Here is a 24,232-nt window from a genome sequence, read left to right on the forward strand (position 1 = left end):
TCTGGTCTGTAAAGACGAGTGTTTACCGGCTGCAGCCAGGAGGGGGCAGTATGCGCATGTTCAACATCCACACCGTGACACCTATGGAAACTGATTTTTGTTTCAGTGGCTGGTACGGATTTGGTGCACGGTGCAACGTACTAGTGAATGTTAGTGTTATTGCGGCGTTCTCGGGTCAGGGGATCGCATTGTTGATTTGGATCAGTTGAGACCACTTTTCTCCGTTATCTGCCGTGACAGTTAGAAGAATCACTCTCGACGTGGACGTGGTCAGTTGGCGTGTCCCGACTTGGAGTGACGGCTGTGCGGTCCTATGATTCCCCCGAAGCTTTTTTCACTGGCCCATTTTCCGACACACTTCACCGTTAACTGTTGATATATCGTTAGCTTTTTACTCCTCCGTTGGACGCTGAGGACAGTCGGGGTTCAAAATGTCAGTAGCGGGTTTGAAGAAACAGTTTTATAAAGCCAGTCAGGTTTGTAAAACTTTACTTAACGTTGTTAGCAACTGTCATGAACCGTTAGCAGCTAGCCTCACTTAGCATAAAAGGCTAACATAGAGTTCGCTGATGTCAATATTGCTTCGTTTATGCAACGGTAACTGCTAATGTATGGCAACTTCTTGGTTCAGTGTGTGAAATGTTGACATTACTTTCAGTCGGCTGCCCATATTCTTTAACAACTACCGTCAAATTTAACAAGCATCCCTCATATTTGTATTAACGCTTAGAGATCCACTAACAAACTTTGTTTGAGTTTTACTTTTTAAGTTAACCTACACAGATGCATGGCCTGAGCACATATCCTGTGGTAAACAGGATGGTTGCTTAACCAAGTGAGTGACTCTCTGAGAGTGAGGATTGTTGGAGTAAAAGAAAAACTTGCACATTAGCTTTCGGCTTTATTTGTAGTGCAGTCAACTATTTGCCAGCTGGCTTCATTGCTAAGCGAGTTAGATCAATATTTAGGGCAGCTGAGGGACGAAAACCTCTGCATACCACTGCGTTAGAAATGTCTCTCACGCTATGAACAACTCACACGTTGAGCGTTTGAAAGTTGTTGTGACTGTTTTTAATTTGAGCCAGCTCTCAGCCATGGGAGGGGACGGTTAAAAAGATTTTTCTTTTTCTGTCTGGGTTTCTTTTCTTCCTACCCCTGCTGATCTAAGCAGGAAAGACGTTTGGTTTCTGCCCCAGCTTCCTTTCAGGAGTTTGGGGGGGGAAAGAATAACATGATTTAGAAAACTGTCCCGTCAGGACTGTTGGGGCTGGCTTTAACTAAAAGGATTGGCAAAGAAGAGCAAAAAGTGAACGAGGGCACGAGAAGTAACCCAAAATAATGATGCAGTAAAAGGGGGTGGAAAGAGTGTGCTGTCCCTTTAGTTGACTGCATTGCAGCTGTTTTTCTTGCCAAAACTCCACACGAGTCAATAACACTCCACATAGCTGGCATTTTATACACAGGAGGCATGCAGGAAGTTGGCTGTGTAAACGATATCTGCTTTGTAGCTTACGTGCCCCTTGTTTTTCAATTGAACTGTCTCCCTTCTCCTGCTACCTTCTTCTATTGTTCTTAAGGCTAAATCTTAAGCCGAGATGTCACGCTCAAAGGGCCCCCGGTGAAAACGACAGCCGATTGGGGAATAAACGCTCAGAAATAAGGGTATTTGGACATGGGAATTTTCAACAAGCTTAGACAAGTCATCAATTACGTCGTTGTTGCGGATGATACGCGTAGAGCAGGCTTATGCAAACCAAAATGTAAACATGACCCGAAATTTTATTGAATGACTGCGTGGGGTTGCTTCAACAAAAAGGCTGTGGTTTCACACTGGAAAATGATAATCTGCATTACAAACATCAGGTAATACCATCCAGTTACCAGAATTCAGTGGACAGCTTATCAGCCGGTCAAGAATTTATTTCTGCTTCCATCTTGTCCTAAGGACAGGCTTTCTTTGCCTTAGCTGGCCAACAAAACCTAAATCTCCACTCAGAGATGACTGGTACCACAGCGGTGGTCGTGATCTTCTCCTCCTCAGGCCCCACACACTCTCATTTGAAAAAGGGCGTTTAAGACATCATTGGATGCTTTTTACACTCAAAATTTGCCAATCGCCGGAGACTCCATTCAAAAGAGGAGTGGGTTTTAGAAAGGGGGAAGTGTGAAAGAGACAAAAAACATGACAGAAATAACAGTTGCGACAGTCCTCGTGTCGAAGGCTCTTGCAGTAAAGCTCTTTAACTTTGAGAGAAGCAAATTTAGCTCTGACACCCTCCCATAATTAAGTGGAAATCACTCGAGTCTTTGACCAAATCAAAGGGAATTTTAATTAACATTCTCTGATATGTACATGTAGACCAAAATAAAAACAAATATGACCCATGCTGATTCACCAGCTGAAAGTTGAACAGTTTCCATGGTAACATGAAGCCCACATTTTGGTACTGTAACTGCAAAGCTTCTTTGGTGATGGTTAATCAGCCTTTTCCTTCAGCTGAGGAACTTCAGAGTCGGGGTCTGAAGGGGATTTTTTTCTTTGTTTAGTTATGATAAAAATCCCTGGTGAGTCACATGTTTCGCAAAGTAAATACTGAATACGTGTCGCGGAATCTGCAGTATATTCATCTAGATTTTTAGAATGAGGTTTAAATGATGTGCTTTCAGCTTTGATCTAATATGAAACTTCGATAATCTGCCCAACTACATTTAAATGTTGATGTCTGGAATTTTATCAGAACAAGAAGCGGCGACAGTAATTGTTTTCAGACTGTTTCGGTTACTCTGAACCAAAACTCCCTCGGTGTAGGTTATGAGTTTAGCCTAAGTTACCACGGTGCTCTTGCCGGATTAAAAGAGAGCCGCCTTCATGACACTGAGAAACTCTTGACTTTTAGCTCATCATAGCGGGATAATCTACTCATCTTGCTTCGTAGTGCACCCCTCTCGACTCCACGGAAGAAGAAATCTTGTGACTTTTGTGGCTGAACGATGAAGAAATAAATCCGTAACATAAATTGCGATTTCCAGGCTAATGCACATCTCCATCTTGTTTTTTTTTTGTAATAGGTAGGTCGTACATGGTGTTGAGACATAGTCTAATCAGAAAGGATTTCCGGTAGTTTGTGGATTTAAAGAAAAGTAGATTACAGTTTGGTGCCCACCTGATTTATGCTTAAACCAGTTTTTATAGAATTGATATTTGTAATGCAATCTTCACAGATAACTTATTAACAGGTACGGGTTACTGGATGATGGCATGTTACAGGTGCAGCTAAAGATTAAGGAGGAGGTTTTTCCTGTTTCTGTCATGTAACGTTATTCTTCTTTTCATGGATTTATTGATACTTTTGTGGACCATGTTGCAAATAACTGAGCAGTATATGCTTCCATCTTTATTCCTTCTTCCAAATCTGATGTTTAATACAATATCTAGTAGAAACTTAACAATGTTATTTGTTTTTTTTTTGTGTATTTCTTTAAGCCTTTTTGTGTATTTGTTAAACCTTTTTGCGTCCACATTGTCCAGCAGCTCTGCCGAAGCCTCGTCTGTTCTGCCTAAAAGACTGAAGTGATCCCCAGTTTACTGATTTACTGGATGTAAACCGGAGGAAGTTAGAATTTGAATTTTAAATGTACTGTGGTGGAATAATGAGCAAAAGAGTCGGAGGCACTGAAATGCAGCGAGATCAAAGGAAGAGATGAAAGTCGGCGTCCTGTGACCACAAAATGTTACAGAACGTCTGCTCACTCCTTCACTCATTGACACCAGCGGACTAGCTTCCTGCTGACGTGTAGTTTTGCTCAGGTCGTGCGGCCGCACAAATCTCTTTTTCTCCATCCGACTTAGATCTCTCTAACTGTATTGACTTCATTGTCGTGTCTCAAACTATAATTCCATTTTGTTTTCTCTCCTTAATCTCACTACTATTTCCTGTCCCCCATATAATTCTGCATCTAAAGCGTATGATGGTGACATTAATTATGGCCTACATGCTTGCTGGGGCTTCTGCACTAGTTCGTTGTGTGGGAGGTAAAACCCAGTGAAAATTATGCGTTTTTTTTGTCCATCAACTGATTCCGCTATCTGTATAACTCAGTCTTTGTCGTCTGAAGCCAAACAAGATAAAGCACTCGCATTTAACTAATACCCAGTGATTAAGTTGAAAAGGATCCCTGTTACAGGGTGATCCCTCTGTGTTGTTTGCACCTGAACTTGCTCATGGTAGCGTTTTGTGGATGTTTTTTCAGCTTGAGGTTTGTGTACATGTAAATAATAATCTTACACTATTTTGTTTGATGGCCAACAAATCGCTCCGACTAAGTCTCAAAGTGTTGCAAGGCTAATCGCTTTCGCCTTCGTGAAACTACTTGTCTTTCTTTCTTCCGTTAGTTGGAGGAGATGCACAAACGGATAAGGAGAAGAAAATTAAATAAAGAAATAAATGCTGCTGCAGATTGCAGACAGATTTTCTAAGAGGCTGAGAGTCTAATGCTGAGTCGGTTGCATCTCTACTGGTCGACTGACTCCCCTCAAGGCCCCGTGTCATGTGGTTTCTGTGTTCTGCAGTGTCGTTCGAAGAAACCAGTTCAGTTAAAGGCTGTCAGCTGCTGCTGAGTGTCTGCTTTTTTTTTTAATTTTTTTTTTTTATAAACAATTCCCTTAGTTAGTGAAATTCTGCTGAGGAATGATCGTGGAAGATGAGCAGACTGCTGCGAATACAATTGGCAGATGTCAAGGATGATTCCAAACTTGATCACAGAACATCTCGGTTATTTCAGCTATCACAAAGGAGCCATTAATGGTGTTCGTTGACTCGTGCAGGAAATGACTAAAAACTGCTGCTGTTGGTTTCTCACAGATAAAGTGAGTTGGACTGAGGACGGGAACTTTGTAGCTTCACCTCTGCTCTGGATATGTCCAGTAAACTATTTCAGCTTAGATCACCGTCTGGAAGGACGGTGTTCTTTTTGCATTCCCTGTCTTGTTTATACAGTTTGAATTGATCCCTCTGTCACTGTTGTGGGGGAGAGTAATTAAATATTAACTCTGGATTTGTTACAACTTCCCTCAAAAGTTTTAATACACGCGAGCAACACAATTTCTTTACATGCCTTTTTGTTGGCTTTGGGGTTTTATTAGCGGTGTATTATGGTCAGGATAAGAGCAGAAACCCAAACAAAGCACACAGTATTCATTGTGTTTGTCTTTGATCTTTAGTAGTGCAGCTCGGAAACACTGCAACAAATGACTGTTGCGTGCCCTTTTATGATCTCACTGCTGGTAATGGGAGTTGTTTTGCACCCCAGCTACAAAGGAAAAGTCAGACATGGAGTCGTGTAGTCCGGCAGTTAACATTTTGATCATCCTTTAGTCATTAAAAGGACTGACTCATGTGTTTGATAGTAAGGATGCACATTGGTGAGTTTACAGAACTGACACCAAAAAAAAGTCTGTTTGGTTGTCTGCGGTAAATAAACATCACCAAACATAACCATCATCCTGTTTATTGGCCACCAGCCTTTCATTTGGATTACACACTTCACGACTTTAATGTTTGTATTTGTGAGTTTGACCTGTTGGCTCTTTTGGTATTACCCCACTTGTGTCACCCCCGCAGAGTTGGCTTAAAGTTTGCTTATCACAGAGTTTACAATACAGCAAGCTGTGCTTCACATGTGCAGCACAGCCTATTTAAGGCAAAGTACCCAGGCTATCCTTAGCAAATCATTCAGCCTTGCATTTCCTGGAGTGTAAAGTCACAGAGCAGGCATTTGTAGAAGGGATGTGCATAGACTCGCTTCTCACTCAAATCACAACCTTATGAGCAGCATTACTGAATTTGCTCCACCATTCTGTCTTCTCTCCCCCCACTTTCTGCCTCCTCGTGCTTTTTTTTTCTATAGATGGTAAGTGAGAAAGTTGGTGGTGCAGAAGGAACTAAACTAGACGATGACTTCAGAGACTTGGAACGGGTAAGAGAGGCATCTTTTTTACCGTCTTGTAGGCTTGGATGTTTTCACACAGAACACAATCCCCCCCCCTTTAATGTGAAAAGGTTTACATGTTGCGTGAAACTCTGGGGCACACCGTACAACATTTAGAATTGTTTCATGCTGCATTAAAGGGATAGTTCGCCTCTTTTGACATGAAGCTGTATGACATCCCATACTAGCAATATCGTGCATGAACATTGACTTACCCCCCCACTGCGTCCTGTGAGCCGAGTTCCGGCCTCGTTTTGGTGTTGAAGAAAGTAGTTGGCTGGGGTTCATAAAATAAAGCGTTTTGCTTCTCGGCTCACAGGACTCAGCGGGGGGTAAGAAAATGTTCATAAATAATATTGCTAGTATGGGATGTCATACAGCTTCATGTCAAAAGAGGCGATATATCCCTTTAAAGAGCAAGTTTATACCATAAATGATATATACCACCATGTGTAGCTAGGTCTGCACAAACATACACTATATACTAGCTCCTCCTTTGTATTTCTACGTCTAGATTTAGTTCACCTAGTGGCTTTGTTGCAAAATTGTGAAGTGTGCCCTCGCTGTGTTTTGTAGAAAGTAGATGTGACCAGTAAAGCTGTAGTGGAGGTGATCTCCAAAACGTCAGAGTACCTGCAACCCAACCCAGGTGAGAAGAACACAACAATGCGTTGGCACGCGTGAGTCTGAACCGTGTCTTTGACTGATCTTAATTTGGTTTTCCCTGACCTCCACAGCGTCACGGGCCAAACTGTCCATGCTGAACACCATGTCGAAAATCCGCGGCCAGGTGAAGAACCCGGGCTATCCTCAGGCCGAAGGGCTGCTAGGAGAGTGCATGGGCAAGTTTGGTCGGGAACTCGGAGAGGACACCAACTTTGGTAAGATGTGTGCGTTTGTGTTTTCTGGTTCAGTGCAGGGAATTCTTGGCAGAGGAGCACTGACCTGTGTAGTTATTTTCCTCAAAGGATGCACAGTTTGAGGTCCTTGTGTGTCTTTGTGGTTTGATTAAAATGTGCACAAACAAACTGTTTACACACTGTTTTAATGATAACGATGATAACATTACTTTATTGATATCAGAGAGAGAATACTTTTATTGGAGCGCGCGGATAATTTACAAATATTTGTCCCTGTGTCACAATCGGAGGTGGGTAGAGTAGCCAAAAATTGTACTCCAATATAAGTACTGTTACCACATAATAATATGACTCAAGTACAAACCCCAATTCCATTGAAGTTGGGACTGTGTGTAAAATGTACATAAAAACAGCATACATTGATTTGCAAATCCTTTTTTACAAAATTCAAATGAATACAATAAAAGACAAGATATTTAATGTTGAAACTGATAAACTTTATTATTTCTTTAGAGATATTCACACATTTTGATTTTGATGCAACACGTTCCAAAAGAGTTGGGACAGGGGCATTTTTACCACTGTGTAACATCACCTTTCCTTTTCACAACACTCAATAGGCGTTTGGGAACTGAGGACACTAATTGCTGAAGCTTTGTAGGTGGAATTCTTGCCTGATGAACAACTTGAATTGCTCCACAGACCGGGGTCTCCGTGCTCGTATTTTGCGCTTCATAATGCGCCACACATTCTCAATGGGAGACAGGTCTGGACTGCAGGCAGGCCAGTCTAGTACCCGCACTCTTTTACTACGAAGCCAGGCTGTTGTAACACGTGCAGAATGTGGCTTGGCATTGTCTTGTTGAAATAAGCAGGGAGGACTCTGAAAAAGACGTCGCTTGGATGGCAGCATATGCTGCTCCAAAACCTGAATGTACCTTTCAGCATTAATGGTGCCTTCACAAATGTGCAGGTTACCCATACCATTGGCACTAACACACCCCCATACCATCACAGATGCTGGTTTTTGGACTTTGCGCTGATAACAGTCTGGATGGTCTTTTTCCTCTTTGGTCCGGAGGACACGACGTCTATTATTCCCAAAAACAATTTGGAATGTGGACTCATCAGACCACAGAACACTTTTCCACTTCGTTTCAGTCCAACTGAGATGAGCTCGGGCCCAGAGAAGCCGGCGGCGTTTCTGGGTGTTGTTGATATATGGCTTTCGCTTTGCATAGTACAGTTTTAACTTGCACTTGTGAATGTAACGCCGAATTGTGTTAACTGACAACGGTTTTCCGAAGTGTTCCTGAGCCCATGCTGTAATATCCTTCAGAGAATGATGTCTGTTTTTGATGCAGTGCTGCCTGAGGGATCAAAGGTCACGGGCATTCAATGTGGGTTTTCGGCCTTGCCGCTTACGTACAGAGATGTCCCCAGATTCTCTGGATCTGGGGACGTTGATGATGTTATGGACTGTAGATGATCATATCCCCAAATTCTTTGCAATTTTACGTTGAGGCACGTTGTTCTGGAACTGATGGACTATTTGCTCACGCAGTTGCTCACAAAGTGGTGAACCTCGCCCCATCCTTGCTTGTGAAAGACTGAGCCTTTTGAGATGTCCTTTTTATACCCAATCATGACACGAACCTGTTTCCAATTAACCTGTTCATCAATGGAATGCTCCAAATAGGTGTTTTTGGAGCGTTTCTCAACTTTCCAAGTCTTTTGTTGCCCCTGTCCCAACTCTTTTGGAATGTGTTGCAGCCATCAAAATCCAATGTGAGTGAATATTTGCAAGGAAACAACAAAGTTTATCAGTTTGAACATTAAATATCTTGTCTTTTAATGTATTCAATTGAATATAGGTCAAAAAAGATTTGCAAATCGTTGTCTGCTGTTTTTATTTTCATTTTATACACCGTCCCAACTTCAATGGAATTGGGGTTTGTAAAAGTAAAACGTAGTCATCCAAATAATTACTTGAGTAAGAGTAAAGAAGTGCTTGGTGAAAAAACTACTCAAGTACTGAGTAACTGTTGAGTAACGTCTGATTTATTTGTTAACACAAGCATTCAATCAGACAGACAAAAATACAAAATAATCATCTTTAGGCAAATTAGAGTTCATCCAATCAATAAAATAAATTAAAATTCATTCATTCATTACAAAATAGTTTAAATTAAAATAATCCAGCTATATTCAAGAACTTCAATAAAAAAAAAAAGAGACTGGGGGAATGTTTAAAACATATGCAACCCATATGTAACCTAAAAAACAAACATTCGCCTATCCATGGGGAAAAAAAAAACGAATTTAGGAAACTTACCGCTACAAGTTAGATGTTGAGTTTTGGAATGCTGAAATGTCCGTTGGTTTTGGTTGACACAGTGGTTCGCACTTTTTGTAAGGTAAACATGCTTTCAATATGAGGCCTCGTCTGCGTCTTCATTTCCGACCGTTGATTCTGAAATTTTTCATCTATTTTTTTTTTTTTTTTGTTTGCTACGACTGTAAATATTAAAGCTAACCCGTCCCGCCGCTGAGATTGAGTATGGTCGCGTGACGAGACTGCACGGCTACGTTTGATTGGTGAAACACAGTCAGGCGGTAGAGCCTTTGGCGGAAGTCTCTCTCTCTGTCAGAATAAAACTTTAAAATGAGACGTACGCGGGGGGATAAAAATAATGACGCGTAGAATACCAGAGGTAAAAAGAAAAGTAACGTGCTCATTGTAGCCTAATGTAGCGGAGTAAGAGTACAGTTTCTTCTGCACAAATCTACTCAAGTAAAAGTAAAAAGTATAGGGATTTAAAACTACTCCTAGAAGTATATCTTTTTCAAAAACTTACTCAAGTAAATGTAACTCGTTACTACCCACCTCTGGTCACATTTTAGGACTTTATTACAATGTAAGTGGGATGAATGTGTGCTTTCTCTGGGATGGTGTTTGTAGAAGTATAAATTTAGTGTGATTTGTGTCTGTGGTGGAACACAGAAAATTGTCCCCTGAACTTCTAATGACTGTCTTTGTGATTCAGGTGGCGCTCTCGTAGACGTAGGAGAGGCCATGAAGAGAATGGCAGAAGTAAAAGACTCCCTAGACATCGATGTGAAACAGAACTTCATCGATCCGTTGCAAGGGTTGTGCGACAAGGACCTCAGAGAGATACAGGCACGCACATGCTTTGGATACAAAGTCTCCTCGTTAGATGCGCTCTTTGAGTTGTGATACTTCAGTTGTTGCAAAACCCTCAATAGATAATCATCTGTCTGATAATGTGAAGAAAAATTGAGATTTACATTCCTTACAAGTGAACTAAACTGCGGCTCGCACAAATTTCAGCACCATTTGAAGAAGCTTGAAGGCCGTCGCCTGGATTACGACTACAAGAAGAAGCGCCAGGGCAAGATTCCAGACGAGGAGGTTCGACAGGCCCTGGAGAAGTTTCATGAGTCAAAGGACGTGGCTGAGACCAGCATGTACAACCTGCTGGAAACTGACGTGAGGATTTCTTACCATTTAATGGCTTGTGTTGGCGTATTTCCTTTGGGGCGTAATTTTTAATCCCATTCCTGCCCCCACGTGTTTATTTTTAAAACAAAAAGAAAAATTCCACGACATTCAAAAATGGGCGTTTTATTGCTGTTTAACCTCTCCGATCATTGTGGAAAAATACACACGCACATTAGGATCATTTTACACTCTTTGGAATGGAACGATCAACCCAAAAGCTTTTAAAATGAATTTTCTTTTGGATATTGATATCAAGCATTTTAAAGGCAACTCCAGTTATTTGCAGCTTCTGTGCTTCTGCCACTCTGTGAAACGCTTTATTACTCTTTTTGCCTTTGTGCTTTACCTGACTTGGTCAAATACAGACCCACCCACAGGATAAACAGTTTGCATTAGTTTGACCTTTATGACGCAGGTACTGGAGGAAAACACAGCTTCGTTAATCTGATTTCTTGTTATAAGGTTTGGAAAAATGTATTATGACAAATAAAAGAGACAAAACTAAAGCAGCTTCTTGACGTACAGCAAGCGCGGACTGATGCTCTCATGTAGCTGATCTTAAAAGAGGCAACATTTGGCTGCAGATAAGACGTAATGACTGAATAACTTTGCACAGGAAAGGAGATGGATGTCATGTAAATACCTTGTACCGCATTACTGATAGTCAAACCCTTGCGGAATATATCACTAAACTCCAGTACCTACTGTCCAGTTTGCCCCATTCTGAATAAGAGATTGGCAAAATAATCTGAACCCAGTATAAAACTGTAACATTAGTCTATTTAAAAGCAGACCAAATTTAATGACCTTATTTTTTCTGTCAAAGATATTGATTATCTATTACACCTTGGCCTCTTGATAATGTACCTCCAGGATTCAACACCAACGTAGGCACGGTGACGTGGGTATGTGGTGAATAATTTACCTGTGTGTGTGTTGTGTAGATAGAGCAGGTGAGTCAGCTCTCATCTCTGGTGGAGTCCCAGCTGCAGTACCACAGACAAGCCGTACAGGTGCTGGAGGAGCTCTCCGACAAACTGCGTGACAGGTGGGAGCAGTAGTGAGACCGAGAGACGCACAAATCCCAACGAGCAGCCTTCCCCTTGGAGCTTTTCTAAATCCACAGTGACTTCAGTCAGGATTTTTTGATTTATTTTTTTCTCCAACAGGATGAATGAAGCTCAGTCACGACCACGACGCGAGTACACGCCCAAACCCAAACCCATCTTTGACTTTGGAGACAACAACCATTCAAACGGTGGCTACCCGACCTCGATGGCCCCTCCACCTTCACGCAACTCAGGTGAGACGCTGCCAAGGTGATATTTGAAAATGAAAGGCAAAGATCGTATTAACAGTTTCTCATTTTACCGCAAACACTGATTTGAACAGGCTGACCATTTCCACACAGTGTCTTGATAAAAGAAAACAACAAAAAAGAACATTGGTTTGTGTCAACCTTTCCACCTGCAATACTTTCGAGGCCTCTCTGAAGGAAAACTAATAAGATTTACGGAAAAGAGCAGCCATACCAGAGCTCCAACGACAACAAAACATCCAGCTGTTTCTAAATAGCTCAGGATGGACTGAGCCAGAGTAGCATGCCTGCAATAAACACACTCCTCTGACACACACTGCACATTGCCAACATGATTGCTCAAGAACTGCAACCAATCAGTACCCCGCAGCAGAAAAACATGAGAATCTTTCCATGCTTCTCTTTTTTTTGTGTCCGGTTTGATCGAGTCATTATAAATGATGGCACCCACTGATAGTTAGAATTTCCAAATGCTGAAATAACATCACTTACTTGTTGACAAAATGGATGTGTGTGTTTGTGTGTGTGTGTGTGGGCAGTGCGAAAGGGAGGGGAAAGTGTTTGTGAATTTGCGTTGTGCGTTATCTGGCTGGCCTCTCTCCGACTGACCTTGTTCCTCTTTCCTGTGACATCATCAGAGCCCGCTTTTCACTTGGCCACATTGTCCTTTCGGAAACCAGGACTGTGTGAGTTGCACATTGCGGGCCGTTTGCCGCAGTTTGTGTTCTTGGAATGCTTCAGCGCATGTGTGTGCCCAGCTTGTAAAGTGAAACGTAGGAAGTAGCCGCTTCTCATCTGTGGTTTTATTTTGTACGTGTGCGCAGATTAACAGCGAGCGTGTGGCTCGGTATGAATTCCACATCCTGTCCTTTGGAAGCTGCAGCCTGACTTCCACAAAGTATGATTCTCTAAATCTTTTTAGACGCTTCAGTGGCCACTCCTGATTTTATTTGTGGATCCTCTGAAATTCATTTGTTTCTGTTTTAAGAACGTGGCACAGAGGCTATCCTACTGGAATTCACCGGGGACTTCCTACCTCTACCTCTATCTGAGTTTTGTAATTAAAGTGGACGTGGGGCTTCTGGTCTTTTAGGTCATGAAACCCGAATAATGATGTGCGTTTGGCATTTTGTTAATCCAGTCGTAGCAGTTGGTGTGATGTTTGATTTGAGTACGGCGAAGCTGCAAAGAACACCATCGCTCAATTAGTCTGCAATAACTTGGGACTTTTTGCGAGTATTAAATCTCTTACTAATATTAAACGGTATATAAATAAATGATGGTGCCAGCAGCAGTAGAAATGGGTCTGTTATTAGATGAGGACTGTGCTGTGGCTGTAATAAGATTACATGTGTGCTTTGCTGAGATGATACTTCTATTTTTACCCCCCCCCCCATTATTTTGTATATAAACATAAGGTATTGTAAGGTATTTCCCTTTTAAAACTTGGCTTTTCAGAAGTTGGTGTCCCTCAGGCCGCCTCGAAATAGACGAAGCTTTGTAGCAAAAAAAAAGTGACTTTTTGTTTTTGTTTCTTTAATCAAAACGTTAACTTGTATCAGCCGTTCCGTATGGAGTCACTTGATTTCTTCTTGCATCCGAGCCACCTCTGACGAAACATTATGTAGCAGCCCTCGGCATCAATAAACAGCGCAGAGTTCAACGGGTACAAAACTTTTATCCCATCGAGCACCGCGTGTTTTGCTAAAAACACAGAGCAAATATATTAGTATTTTCACATATTAAAAGTTTAAGTTCATACACACTTCAATTCACATTTTCTTGAAGAACACTTCCTTACTACACATGCAAATTAAACTACGACTTAATTCACACATTTAATTGAACAAAAAAAAAAAAACACTTCACATGAATGTATACTTTATCTTATCTAACTAAAATGATGTGACCAAACAATTTAAAACTTACTTGTGCTTCTTTGCTCTCCTTGGTAAACACAACCTGCTTCCTACGTAGCCAGTTCAGCTGGCCACGAACACATTAGTTATCGTTAAAATCTTACTCCAGTATTTGCCGTGTTCCATTCCATGCCCCCCTGTAAAGCAGTACAGTAGAATGAAAAACGCAGAAAGTGAGTGGCCAAAGCTTTCCTTGTCTCTGGCATACCCAGCAGCGTGTTGGGTGAATTTGATACAATGAGAAAATTGTTTGGCAACAAAAAAGCCTAGTTTGTCTGCGTGCAGAGGGCTGCTGATCTGTGTGAGGTCACAGAGACAGAGGGAGAAAGCGAAAAAAAAACTAGGGCAGAGCAACAGCCCTGCAGAAATCTTGTGTTGGAGGATGTTGCAGTTTAAATACCCGCTAACCAGAACTCAACAACTTGTCTGTGGCAGTGTGTTGATGTTATACTAACATGTGTATCGTGTGAACCGTAGTATACAAAAAAATATGCTTCAGATTTGCAGTGAGGCCCTGAGCGCTGTTGTGTCCGAGCGTTTGGGTTTGTATGCTTATGGAACTACTTTCTCCAACCTTCCTCATCTATTCTCTTTTTGCTTGTTCTATCCAGCTCCGGAGCAGCCGAGTTGTAAGGCGCTTTACGACTTTGATCCTGAGAACGAGGGCGAGCTGGGCTTCCGCGAGGGCGACATCATCACCCTGACCAATCAGATCGATGAGAACTGGTACGAGGGCATGCTGAACAGCCAGTCAGGATTCTTCCCTCTCAACTACGTCGATGTCCTCGTTCCGTTACCACACTAAGATAAAGAGAGGGTTAAGAGGAGATTGATAGAGAAGGAGGGGAGAGGAAGTAGAGATACTAGAGAGGGAGGAAAGTGATGATGATGAGCGGTCCACAGAGGTTTCACTTTCACCTTCAGGTTCATCGTCGACTTCAAGGATGAGCACTTTTTGTCACCTCGAGACCAGGAGACGATCTCAGGCCAAAAAAATAAATAAATCAACCCGTTTCATGCAAAGGTAAAAAGATCCAGAGCGGGACTGAAACAAAGGGTCCTTATTCTTCATCTGAAAGTAAGAAGTATTTCTTATGGACAAACTGACACATTTGTAAGCAGCAACTTTTCTAACCACAGACATACGAGACGGAAAAAAAGCCTGTTTTGAACTCCGTAACTACAATTATTGGGGTGACAGAGTCACATCATGCTTTTCGCGTGGTTCCACTCTGTTTAAGAATCAGGTCAGTGACCCGCTTAACTCAGTTTTTTAGGAAAACCTTACAGCATAAGTTCACATGTACTTGACAGACCTATATCATTTCAGACCTCATCATTTAGTGGATCCCTCGATGCCACCTTCTGGCATGACTGAGAATTACTCTCACCTTTACTAAAATGGAATTACACACGACTCGATGGTAAACTAAATTAATTACAGAAAGAAAGAAAAAAAAGAGAATTCTTTTCTAACGGGGAACTTTTGATGATTGCTTTGGCCTGACATGCAGGTGACTCTTTTTTTTTTTTTTTTTTTTAGTTTTTTTTTTTAAGTGTTGTAAAGGTGAGACGATGTATTTGTACCTTGGTCTTCAGATGAGATTGACGTGTGACAGACCTACCCCACCATTACACACAGACCCAAAGTTAAATGCAGAGGTTGCACCATTTTGTCACATATAGAGGGTGTGTATTTGTTGCCTGGAAACAAACAATTTGTCGTGTGATGGGTTTGTCTGCTTGTCTGTTCAATAGAGGAGATGGAGCCAAAAAGACTAAAACGCATGATGCATAAACGCGCCGCTTAATGATCCTGTTTGTTAAACTTGCTTGTGATTCTGTAACACAGCCATATATTCATGTAGTTTCTGACCTGTCTATCGTAGCATTTTAGACGTGTCCTTTTTTTTTTTTTTTTTTTTTTCAGCCTTTTGAGCCCCGATTTAGGCACCAGTTAACTCCACACAGTGCCTGGATAGACTAAGCTGCTGGCAGCAAGTCAGTCTTTTGTATTCGTCTCTAACTGTCCTGCTGTTACTGTCTGCCCTCATGTCTAAGAGACTGTGAAACTTGTTTTAGTCTGATCATTCACAATGACTTTGATTCAATTCGTTTGTTGTCATATTGGCCTGAAGAACGCAGATGTTTTATCTGTTCAGACAAGGCTGGCTTCTTGCTCTGGACTTTGTCACGGTCCACACCTACAGGTGGAAGGTGATCCAGCACACACTGTACAGTATGAGGGATGGAGCTTGAATAAAAGGGACAACATCAAGGGAACCATAATTGTCGGCTTCGATATAGTCGGATAGATTTTGGGCAATCTTTGTTACCAAACATTTTGCCTTAGATTCAGTCGATTTTTGAATTGTTGGATAGATGGATAAAAGTTATAGTTGTGAATGTCGTATATGTGCTATTTTATTGTTTGCAGTATCTTTCTGTGTCGTTTCCTCTTTCCTCTATTTGTCTGTCACTCCATGCTGCCAACGTTCTACTCCTGAGTCCGGTCCTCATCTGACATGTTTACATCTCTGACCCAACTACTTCTCAGTACTTGCACGTAGTTCAGGGTTAAGGGTAACTGGAGGTGCCGTGCGGATCACTTCGTTGGTGGAGAAAAACTACCAGCTATCAGTTGTTTTGTTGTAGTGCCTTTCGGAAAAGAAATGGTGGGAAAATATCCCAACTAACACGGCAACCAAACCTAACCCGGAGCCTCAGCAACGGTGAAAACTTTGCTTCTATTTCTTTTTTAAATTTCTGGCCGTTGGCACTTTGTTATGTTAAAATGAAATGCATGTGTGCGTATTTCTGCACATCGATGACACTACAGGCAGTTTCCTTGACATTTAGATTGATGCGAGTTTCATCAGCAGACCTACTAGCGGAAACCTTTTTTTTTTTTAAGACTTAATTTCATGTTTAATGAAAAAAATCTCACTTCTTCCTTTCCTTTAAAGGGCTATGTATTTGTTTAATCAGTCTTAAATCCTCCTTTAAACGTCATCGAATCACTATGACTCTATAGTATTATTTTTATATACAGGACCTTAAAACATTTAAATTAATCTTCGCATGTAGTCCTATTTTACACCTAGCAATTGTATATCATAGATTTAAGTTGCCTTTTTACTCTTGGTATGACAAACAGAATTTAACTGCAATATTTTGTTCCTTTTTATTATTACAGTATTTGTACGTGCTTTCCTTCTTGTTCCCTGCCTCTCCCCGTTTTTACGGTGAATAAAAAAAGAGAGAAAAAAACATGTTAATTTTGCGTGTAAATGTTGTATTTTTATGACTTTGAACGCAGCGGTGGGAGCAGAGCAAAAAATAACAAGTGAACAAAGAGCTGACAGGCACGTTTGAATAGTTCCAGTGTGTATATTTTAATGCTTGGTGGATCATCAATCAGCAGGCTTAAGGCATTGCTCTGTCCTCACACACGTCTGTCACACAGTTAGTAATAAATACAGTACAGGTCAAGAGGAAGCAAATATCTGTCCTAACAAACAGGACTTATGTCTCACAGAGCCTGCTTAGGTAGACAGTAGATAGGCACATTCACAACACACACACACACACACACACACACACCTGTTGCATTGGATTTCTGAATTTACTTGCACCACAACCCTTAAATTTAACTTAAGTAACAAAAACATGAACAAAACCTTTAGCAGAGTACTGTTTAGTTCAAATACGGACACCTTTGCATACGTAGACAATACAACGTAGTATACTGTATTTCGCACTGCTTGTGCGCCCCCGGCCACTGTTCTCTTGGTTTAGTCTATAACGGGAGTTACAGGACATAACTGTTCACATGGTCCACATCTGGCAATATCTGATCAGAACACCAGATGCTTTCAGAAATGGGTACATAGGTCCAAAATGTAGCAAGCCATCCTGACTGGCTGTTTTCTAACCGTGAAATCCCTCTATACAGTGTCCAGGAATTCTTATTTTTCTCTATTCTCATGCTTTCTGGATGGATGATGTTTGGTTTCATTTGTATATCACAGTTGGTAAATACAGTACAACTTCTAGTGTGATTATCACAGGTTTAGCACCCCCACTGTCATTGAAGTGTATTCTGAACTCACAACAACGGCGCGTCTGAATTAAGTGTCACTCAGGCATGAGAGCATTCAAGGCATCTATGTTTTTCAAGCAGATATTACATCGTACACCCGTCACACTACATCTACTCCGCAGATGAGGTGTTTGAAATGGAACGACTTGAGAAGGGAGCTCAGCCGTGCGCAGAGCAGACCTCAGTGCATGTTGCTCAGCTGACTGTAGACGTGCTCCAAGATCTGAGAGTAGGCCTGGTCCTTGGGGGCGTGGCAACTCAGCGAGCCCTGTGGAGGGAGACGAGTCAGCTGGACCAACTTGTGTTTGTTCAGGGACAAAGTGAGCAGGAATTGGTCGTCTTTATGTCATCGTACCTTAATCTTGTCCATCATGGTCGTATCGGGGCACCAAAACTGGTTGAAGTGGACGAGGTCCGGAGCTGCCCTGTAGTAGTCAACCAGCAGCATCTGTGGAGGAAGTGTAAATATGATTCATTACTTACAGCTCTTAGGTAAATGCCTCACAACAGATTTGCAGGACAGGAGCTGCCATGTTGGTACCATTTCATTAAGAACATCACTGGTGAGAAAGTTGTCCTGTACGTAGGTGACCTCCACAGCCACTGGGATACCGTAGTCATTGGAACGTTGCTGCAGAAAGAGAGATGATGTTAGGAGGACACACAAATGTCTTTCTGAATGGACGAGACTACGACACGAAAGTATGAAATAAGAAGGTGAATTGTTTGATGTCTGTGTGCTCACCTCAGGTGGTGGTACGACCCAGAATGGAGTTATTGTAGATGCCACACCTTGGTTTCCGTGGTAATATGGACCTGAAAAAAAGTAGAAAGCTATAAGGCCATAAACCAACCTGACAGTGGTGATGCCTTCATTTACATCAGTAAATACAAGTTGTTCCTCTCTGGAAATCAAACGTCCCATCGTGACATGAGCTGCAATGTAGCTACAATGTTATAGTTGACCTCAAAGTTGTGATTTTTCTTCTTTCAAGTCTTTCTTTGCAGAGTTAATCATCTTTTACATTCACTCTTACAGCAAACTCCTCACAGAGCCTCTCTAACTCTTCTTTCTTATGATCTGGCAAAACAATAATAATAGAAATAGCACGGAGGTTAAAACCATTCCCGTTTCGTTCTTCCTGTGAACACGCTTTAACGGGGATCCCACCTCTAGAAAATAGACCGCAGGTCTTTTGTCCCTGTTTCAAGGAGACTCTTTAACCACCCGTTTGCTGTTTATGAGCGTTTTCAACAGTTTATGCCGGGCCCAGGGGTAACTGCTAAATTGTTTACACTTGTGTTCTTTTATTTTCAGTTCACCAAGACCTCACACGTCAGATGAAAGTGCAACACTGTCCCCGCTACTTGTTGGCCATTTATTAACAGTGGTAACATCAATGATTTGCCACTATCTGTTGCAAGCCTAAACCTCTTCTTTTCCACCTATTATCTTCTTTATATTTCAGCCATCCATTTATTCTTCTCCCACCTTCTTCTTTTGCGGCACAACTTTTGAGTCTTATTTCACGTACTGTAGTATGCCTAAAAGTAATCATTAAACACTCTGTCATGTCATAATTTTGCCACACTGCATCAACTACCGGCACTGACCACAGATTATGCCCAGACAGGGCTGGAAGCCATTGTTAGAGCCCTGCAGCCTCAGCTGATGATCCATCTGGGAGTCGATGTCCTGCAGCGACGGCAGGGCTGGACCGCGTGGGTGACTGTGGTACCAACCCACCAACGAGAGTCCACGCATGAACAGGTTCTGACAGATCTGGGACAAAGTAAACATGATGGACAGTGACTTGTTAAATACGGTAGGCCGACTGGCTCAAAATGTAGTTTAATCCAAATTCATTAAGTAGATGGGACGTGCTTTCAAGTGTACGCACGGTATAAATGTTTTCCAAGGCTCATGCAACACAACAGCAAGACCAAAAAAAGAGAGAAAAATCCAAGAAAAGGGCACCATTTCAGAAATGATGTTTAACAAAACCCAAGAACGTTTAAGAAAACCAAGAAAATACAACACAGGATAAAACATTCACCAAATGTTGTTGTTTTGTCACGTGTTTAAAAAAAAAAAAAGTTCCAAATTTGCAACATACAGTATGTCTTGTGACATTCTTTTTTCACGGTTTTGACTGGTGAACTGTTGTGTGGTTCCTTTCATTCTGTCTCCTAAAGAAGATGTACATGCTCTTACTACAGAGTCACTGTTTATGCGTTACCTCCTCCTCAACAGCAGAGGCAGAGTCTCTGTCTGCCAGTCTGGTCCGACAGGGGAAAGCCCTTAAAACGGTCAGCACTGGAACACAGCCGCCACAGAGAAGAAAAAAATGATGCGGATGAGGACAGATACAGTTTGATCTCCCAGTACTTATTTCAGGATAACACTCACGTTGTGTATTGGTATCCCATCGTCCACCGAGGTAGCCCACCACCTCACTAGTGGTCAAGTGACAATGGAAGTCCTATAAAGGCCGACAGGCATTTAACTGTATCTCTGAGCTACTCATTAACATCTTTACTTTCATCCTTTAAAACAGGTCAACGCCTACCATTAGCAGCAGTACGTTACTGGAGACGGCTACGTTGAAAGGCTGGAATCTGTTGATGGCTGAGAAGGCTGACAGCTCCACCAGCGTGTGTGGATCTCTGAGGAGTCAAGGTTACAAGTGTCTGTCACATTTGAATTCATCTCGTGCACAGCACACTCGAAACATGAAATCTAACTGGGAGACACATGGTACCTGGCAGCATCCCTGGTGCCTAACGTGCAATACCTGACGGGAATCCTCTCTCTGTCGGTTCTCCGCGAAACCATTACATCTGTAACACAGTGAAGATGAGCGTTACCACCTTCTGAGACGAGACGAGACGAGAGGAGACGAGACGAGAGGAGAAGAGAAAAAGAGACCGTGTAATCCAGGTTTCATATTCTTGTTCTTCTCATCTGCCTGCACTGCTGTCTTTCCTTCCTCCTCGTCCTCGTCATCATCCTCCTCACTCACCAGGCTCTGACATCATGCAGACAAACATGAGAAAAAGGGGTGTAATGAACTGCAGGCTGATCGCTCATTACACATGAACAAAGTAGTGTTCATGTGCTTCTTCTTGACCAATTTTATTATGTTTCTTTCCCCTCTCTCTGCATTTCATTAGCCATGTTCAACTTTAGCTCACGGTGAGGGCAGCAAATTATTCCTAAAACCTCTTACTAGTTTCCCACTAAGTCGTTCTCTATCTTTTTTGGCCCATTTGATCTTTAAGATAGGTAAAAAACAATTCATCATGTTGTTCTATCTGTAAAACTTGAATAATAAGTTAGAAGCAGAGTTGTCGCTGTCCTCTTCTCACCATGTCTGCGCTGGGTTGATACTTGTGCAGCCAGGTGGTTTTGTACTGGACGAGCTTCTGTCCCCGGTAGCGCACAGACGCCCAGCCGCAGCCAGACTTCTTGGCCGGGTTGACCAGACGCTTACAGTGTGTTGCCCAGGCACTGGGGGAGTTGAAGATCTGGCCTGTTTCCACCCATCGGATCTTCCCATCAGTCAACAGGTCTCCTACAAAGTTCTTACCCTGTGCAAGCAGAGGACAGAGAAGCCACTGCTATATTGCAGATCCGATGGACATGGTGGAGCACCTTCATGAATAATGGATAACAACATTATTAGCCAGCTGTGATCTCGCCAGTACCAGGTAGTGGATGGCCAGCACGCCGTCCCCGGGCTCCACGAGACCATCCTTGAGCAGCACTCGCAGGGTGATGCCTCTCCGGGTCAGCAGGGAGCCCCGGCCAGAGCTGGACCGCAAGTCTGCCTCCTCAGCCCCGCTCAGCTCCTCCTCATCCTCCTCACCTCCATCCTCCACCACCTGTGGGGAGCTGGGTGGCTCTGAGCCTGAAGACGCACAGACATTCACACACAGGGGGCCACCATGTCTGCTAGGGTGATGTGGGTGTAATGTTGATATGAAAACAAAACCAGCATCCTGGCTGGTTAAGATGCACGTTCATGTTTTTTTTTTCTCCTTTCTTTTTTTTTGTGAAAGGTCATAACTCGAGGTTTAAAATGAGTGAAGCACCTGGCTACCAGTGAAACATCTGCATTTAAAAGTCACATGAGGAAGTCTGTGCGATGTCCATTGTTGTAATGACAGTGACTTTTAGTGGAAGCTCCACAGTAATGGCAGCCACCACCGGTCACAAACGCAGCACGCTACAATGATAGCAATCCTGTTCTAATTGGAAGGACCCCTCAAGTGGCCGAAATAGCCCAAATATCACCTAATGGCATTTCATTAATTGCGGCTAGGCTATGCTGAGCTTTGTCTTCACGTCCCATTAGGGCACGGCTCTGTCCGCAAGAAGAGGCCTGTATGCTGCTCCCCCTCAGTTAATTTCTCTCGGAATCACAATTAAAGCCCTCTTTCATTATTCTCACCCATATCTCTGAAAGCGACGGAGAGCGCCTTTAAATCCAACTCGGTCCAAAGCTGCTCTTTTCCAAGACACTTGAGGCTGTGCGGGCTGGAGCTCTGGGCTGCTTTCACTGAGACACTTCGCCAACACTAGCAGCGGCTATTATTCAAAAACATAAAATGAAGGCGTCTGTGGCTCTGCAGTGTAGTTTCCTTGTTGTGTTGCTTTAATGTCAGTTCCCCTCCCCTTTCTTTCTCCCTCTCCACGTCCTTGTCACTCTCCCTGTGTTCTTCTGAGCGGGTTTTGTCAGACGTGCCCAATGCCGGTCTATTTGCCATTATTTACTCGTTTATTACCTTTATTGAAGACTAGACAAACAGCCGGTGTGATGCCGGAGCCTAATAAACGTCTCAAAACCTCAACAATGTGCCGATAAATCTGCGTTTCCTTCGGAGAAATCAAGAGTCGCTTCGTGCACGTGAGCGCAGCCGTTATTGTCTTTCTGGTAGATTAAAAGTGCATCCAGGAGGTTGTGGGGGGGATTTCTGTGTTAGAAACACTGCACACGAGCACCAGACAATGGTTTACCGTGCTGTTAAAACCCGACACTGACCCGTGCTACACTGTGTCGGGCTGTGGGGCTTTCTTCGCCACACCGAGAGGTGCCTTCTTTATCTCTGAAAAGAAGCACATTTACCGGGAAGCAGCCTGCGGAGGGCAGCAAACGTCCGGCAGTACGTCTTCGCCGGCTCTGCCTCTTATTACCACCACCTGGTGGCATAACTGGCCCTATTCAGATAACATCAGCTGTGTCGCCTATCATTTTCTGAAAAGGTCGTAGTCATGGGGAGTCTGAGGAAAACCGTTTAGGCTACACTTAATCAAACTGAATTTTGAAACGCCACCTGTTGCTCATTTTCTTGGGTTTATACCCACATTTCAGAGGAATAAGCCTCAGAGAACATGCCATGACCATATGGAATTGAAAGAAATACACAGAAAAAAATAAAAAATTGTGCCAAAGTCTTGAGCCACCTCTCATTTCTTTACATATCACAGAGAACATGGGAAATAGCTGCAGTGATTTACTGAAATATCTGAAAACGTAAATGAAAATAAAGGGAATAAGGCAAAACAGAGTTTGCACAATTCTAATGAGCTTGAAATTAAAAAATTTTTTGGTATGACCAACACAGCCTGAACCCTAGACGAGCTCTCTTGTCATTTTAGTAGTCTTCAGGAATAGTTCTCCAGACTTCATGAAGGACATCCCAAATTTCTTCTTTTGGATGTTGGCTGCCTTTTGTTCCTTTCCGGGCTCTGGGGAGGCCAATCTAAGATCCAGGTATTTTACTGAATTGGCAGTGTGTCTGGGGTCATCGTCAAGCTGAAAAATGAAGTTGTTGGCAACTGGATGCTTCCCAGATGGTATTCCGTTGGTAATGATATTGCCTGCCAAACTGCGTTATGTTTGCATGTCCAAGCTGCAACTAAAGAAATGGGAACACATGCTCTGTCTTTCCAACAGGGTGCTGGTAACAAAGTGCCGAAAGGAACTGTAAAATAGCTTCTTATTAAGTTGTCTGTTATGTGAAGATACAACCCTTGAAGAGCGGTCCACCTCCTTGCCACGGCCGAGGTGCCCTTGAGCAAGACACCGTACCCCATGCTCCCCGGGCGCTGTGATTGGCTGCCCACTGCTCCAGTGTATGGCAACTGTCTCCATGAGTGTGCACCCTGTGCATGTGCATGTTCAACAGGTGTGGAGGACCTTTTCATGTCACATTTCATGTGACTACACGACAATAAAGTAATCTTAATCTTAATCTTTTTATGCTTGAATGGTTTATAGATTGGTTTAGTGGTTTAGCAAAAAACAACAACACATTTGTCCAAAAATGTCAGGTGCAAGAAGTGCACTGAAACAGTGAATTTTAACTACAATATAGTATCTCAGTTATTGTCTATGGTTCTCTGGCTTCCTCCAACAGTCCAAATACATGCACGTTTGGGTAATTGGGGATTCCCGTGGTGTTGGTCCCTTGTCTTTTTAGAGTGTTCCTCTAAACTTAAAAGAAGCCTTTAGCTAA

At 42.6% G+C, this 24,232-nt stretch overlaps 2 protein-coding genes across 4 annotated transcripts; one reads left to right on the forward strand and one right to left on the reverse strand.

Moving 5' to 3' along the window:
- Positions 1-89: 89 nt before the first annotated feature.
- Positions 90-16,886, forward strand: sh3gl1b (SH3-domain GRB2-like 1b). Of its 2 annotated transcripts, XM_075485202.1 has the most exons (10): positions 90-476; positions 5,908-5,976; positions 6,565-6,637; positions 6,726-6,869; positions 9,896-10,029; positions 10,201-10,359; positions 11,316-11,419; positions 11,541-11,674; positions 12,328-12,375; positions 14,220-16,886. In XM_075485202.1, the coding sequence occupies exons 1-10, from the start codon at positions 432-434 to the stop codon at positions 14,411-14,413; spliced, it is 1,104 nt and encodes a 367-aa protein (XP_075341317.1). In that variant the 5' UTR covers positions 90-431; the 3' UTR covers positions 14,414-16,886. The 2 variants fall into 2 exon arrangements, with proteins under 2 accessions (XP_075341317.1, XP_075341318.1); XM_075485203.1 differs by lacking the exon at positions 12,328-12,375.
- Positions 16,887-16,978: 92 nt separating this feature from the next.
- Positions 16,979-22,390, reverse strand: mpnd (MPN domain containing). Of its 2 annotated transcripts, none has more exons than XM_075485201.1 (13): positions 22,165-22,390; positions 21,419-21,621; positions 21,080-21,301; positions 20,640-20,739; positions 20,506-20,551; positions 20,281-20,377; positions 20,121-20,193; positions 19,951-20,027; positions 19,325-19,493; positions 18,456-18,526; positions 18,252-18,341; positions 18,066-18,158; positions 16,979-17,978 (listed from the first exon to the last, which is right to left on the reverse strand). In XM_075485201.1, exons 1-13 carry the CDS (start codon positions 22,166-22,168, stop codon positions 17,892-17,894), a joined length of 1,332 nt encoding a protein of 443 aa, XP_075341316.1. In that variant the 5' UTR covers positions 22,169-22,390; the 3' UTR covers positions 16,979-17,891. The 2 variants fall into 2 exon arrangements, with proteins under 2 accessions (XP_075341316.1, XP_075341315.1); XM_075485200.1 differs by having other exon boundaries at positions 20,473-20,551.
- Between the last annotated feature and the right edge of the window lie 1,842 nt (positions 22,391-24,232).

Source organism: Odontesthes bonariensis, chromosome 15 (genome assembly GCF_027942865.1).
Source record: "Odontesthes bonariensis isolate fOdoBon6 chromosome 15, fOdoBon6.hap1, whole genome shotgun sequence".
NCBI lineage: Eukaryota > Metazoa > Chordata > Actinopteri > Atheriniformes > Atherinopsidae > Odontesthes > Odontesthes bonariensis.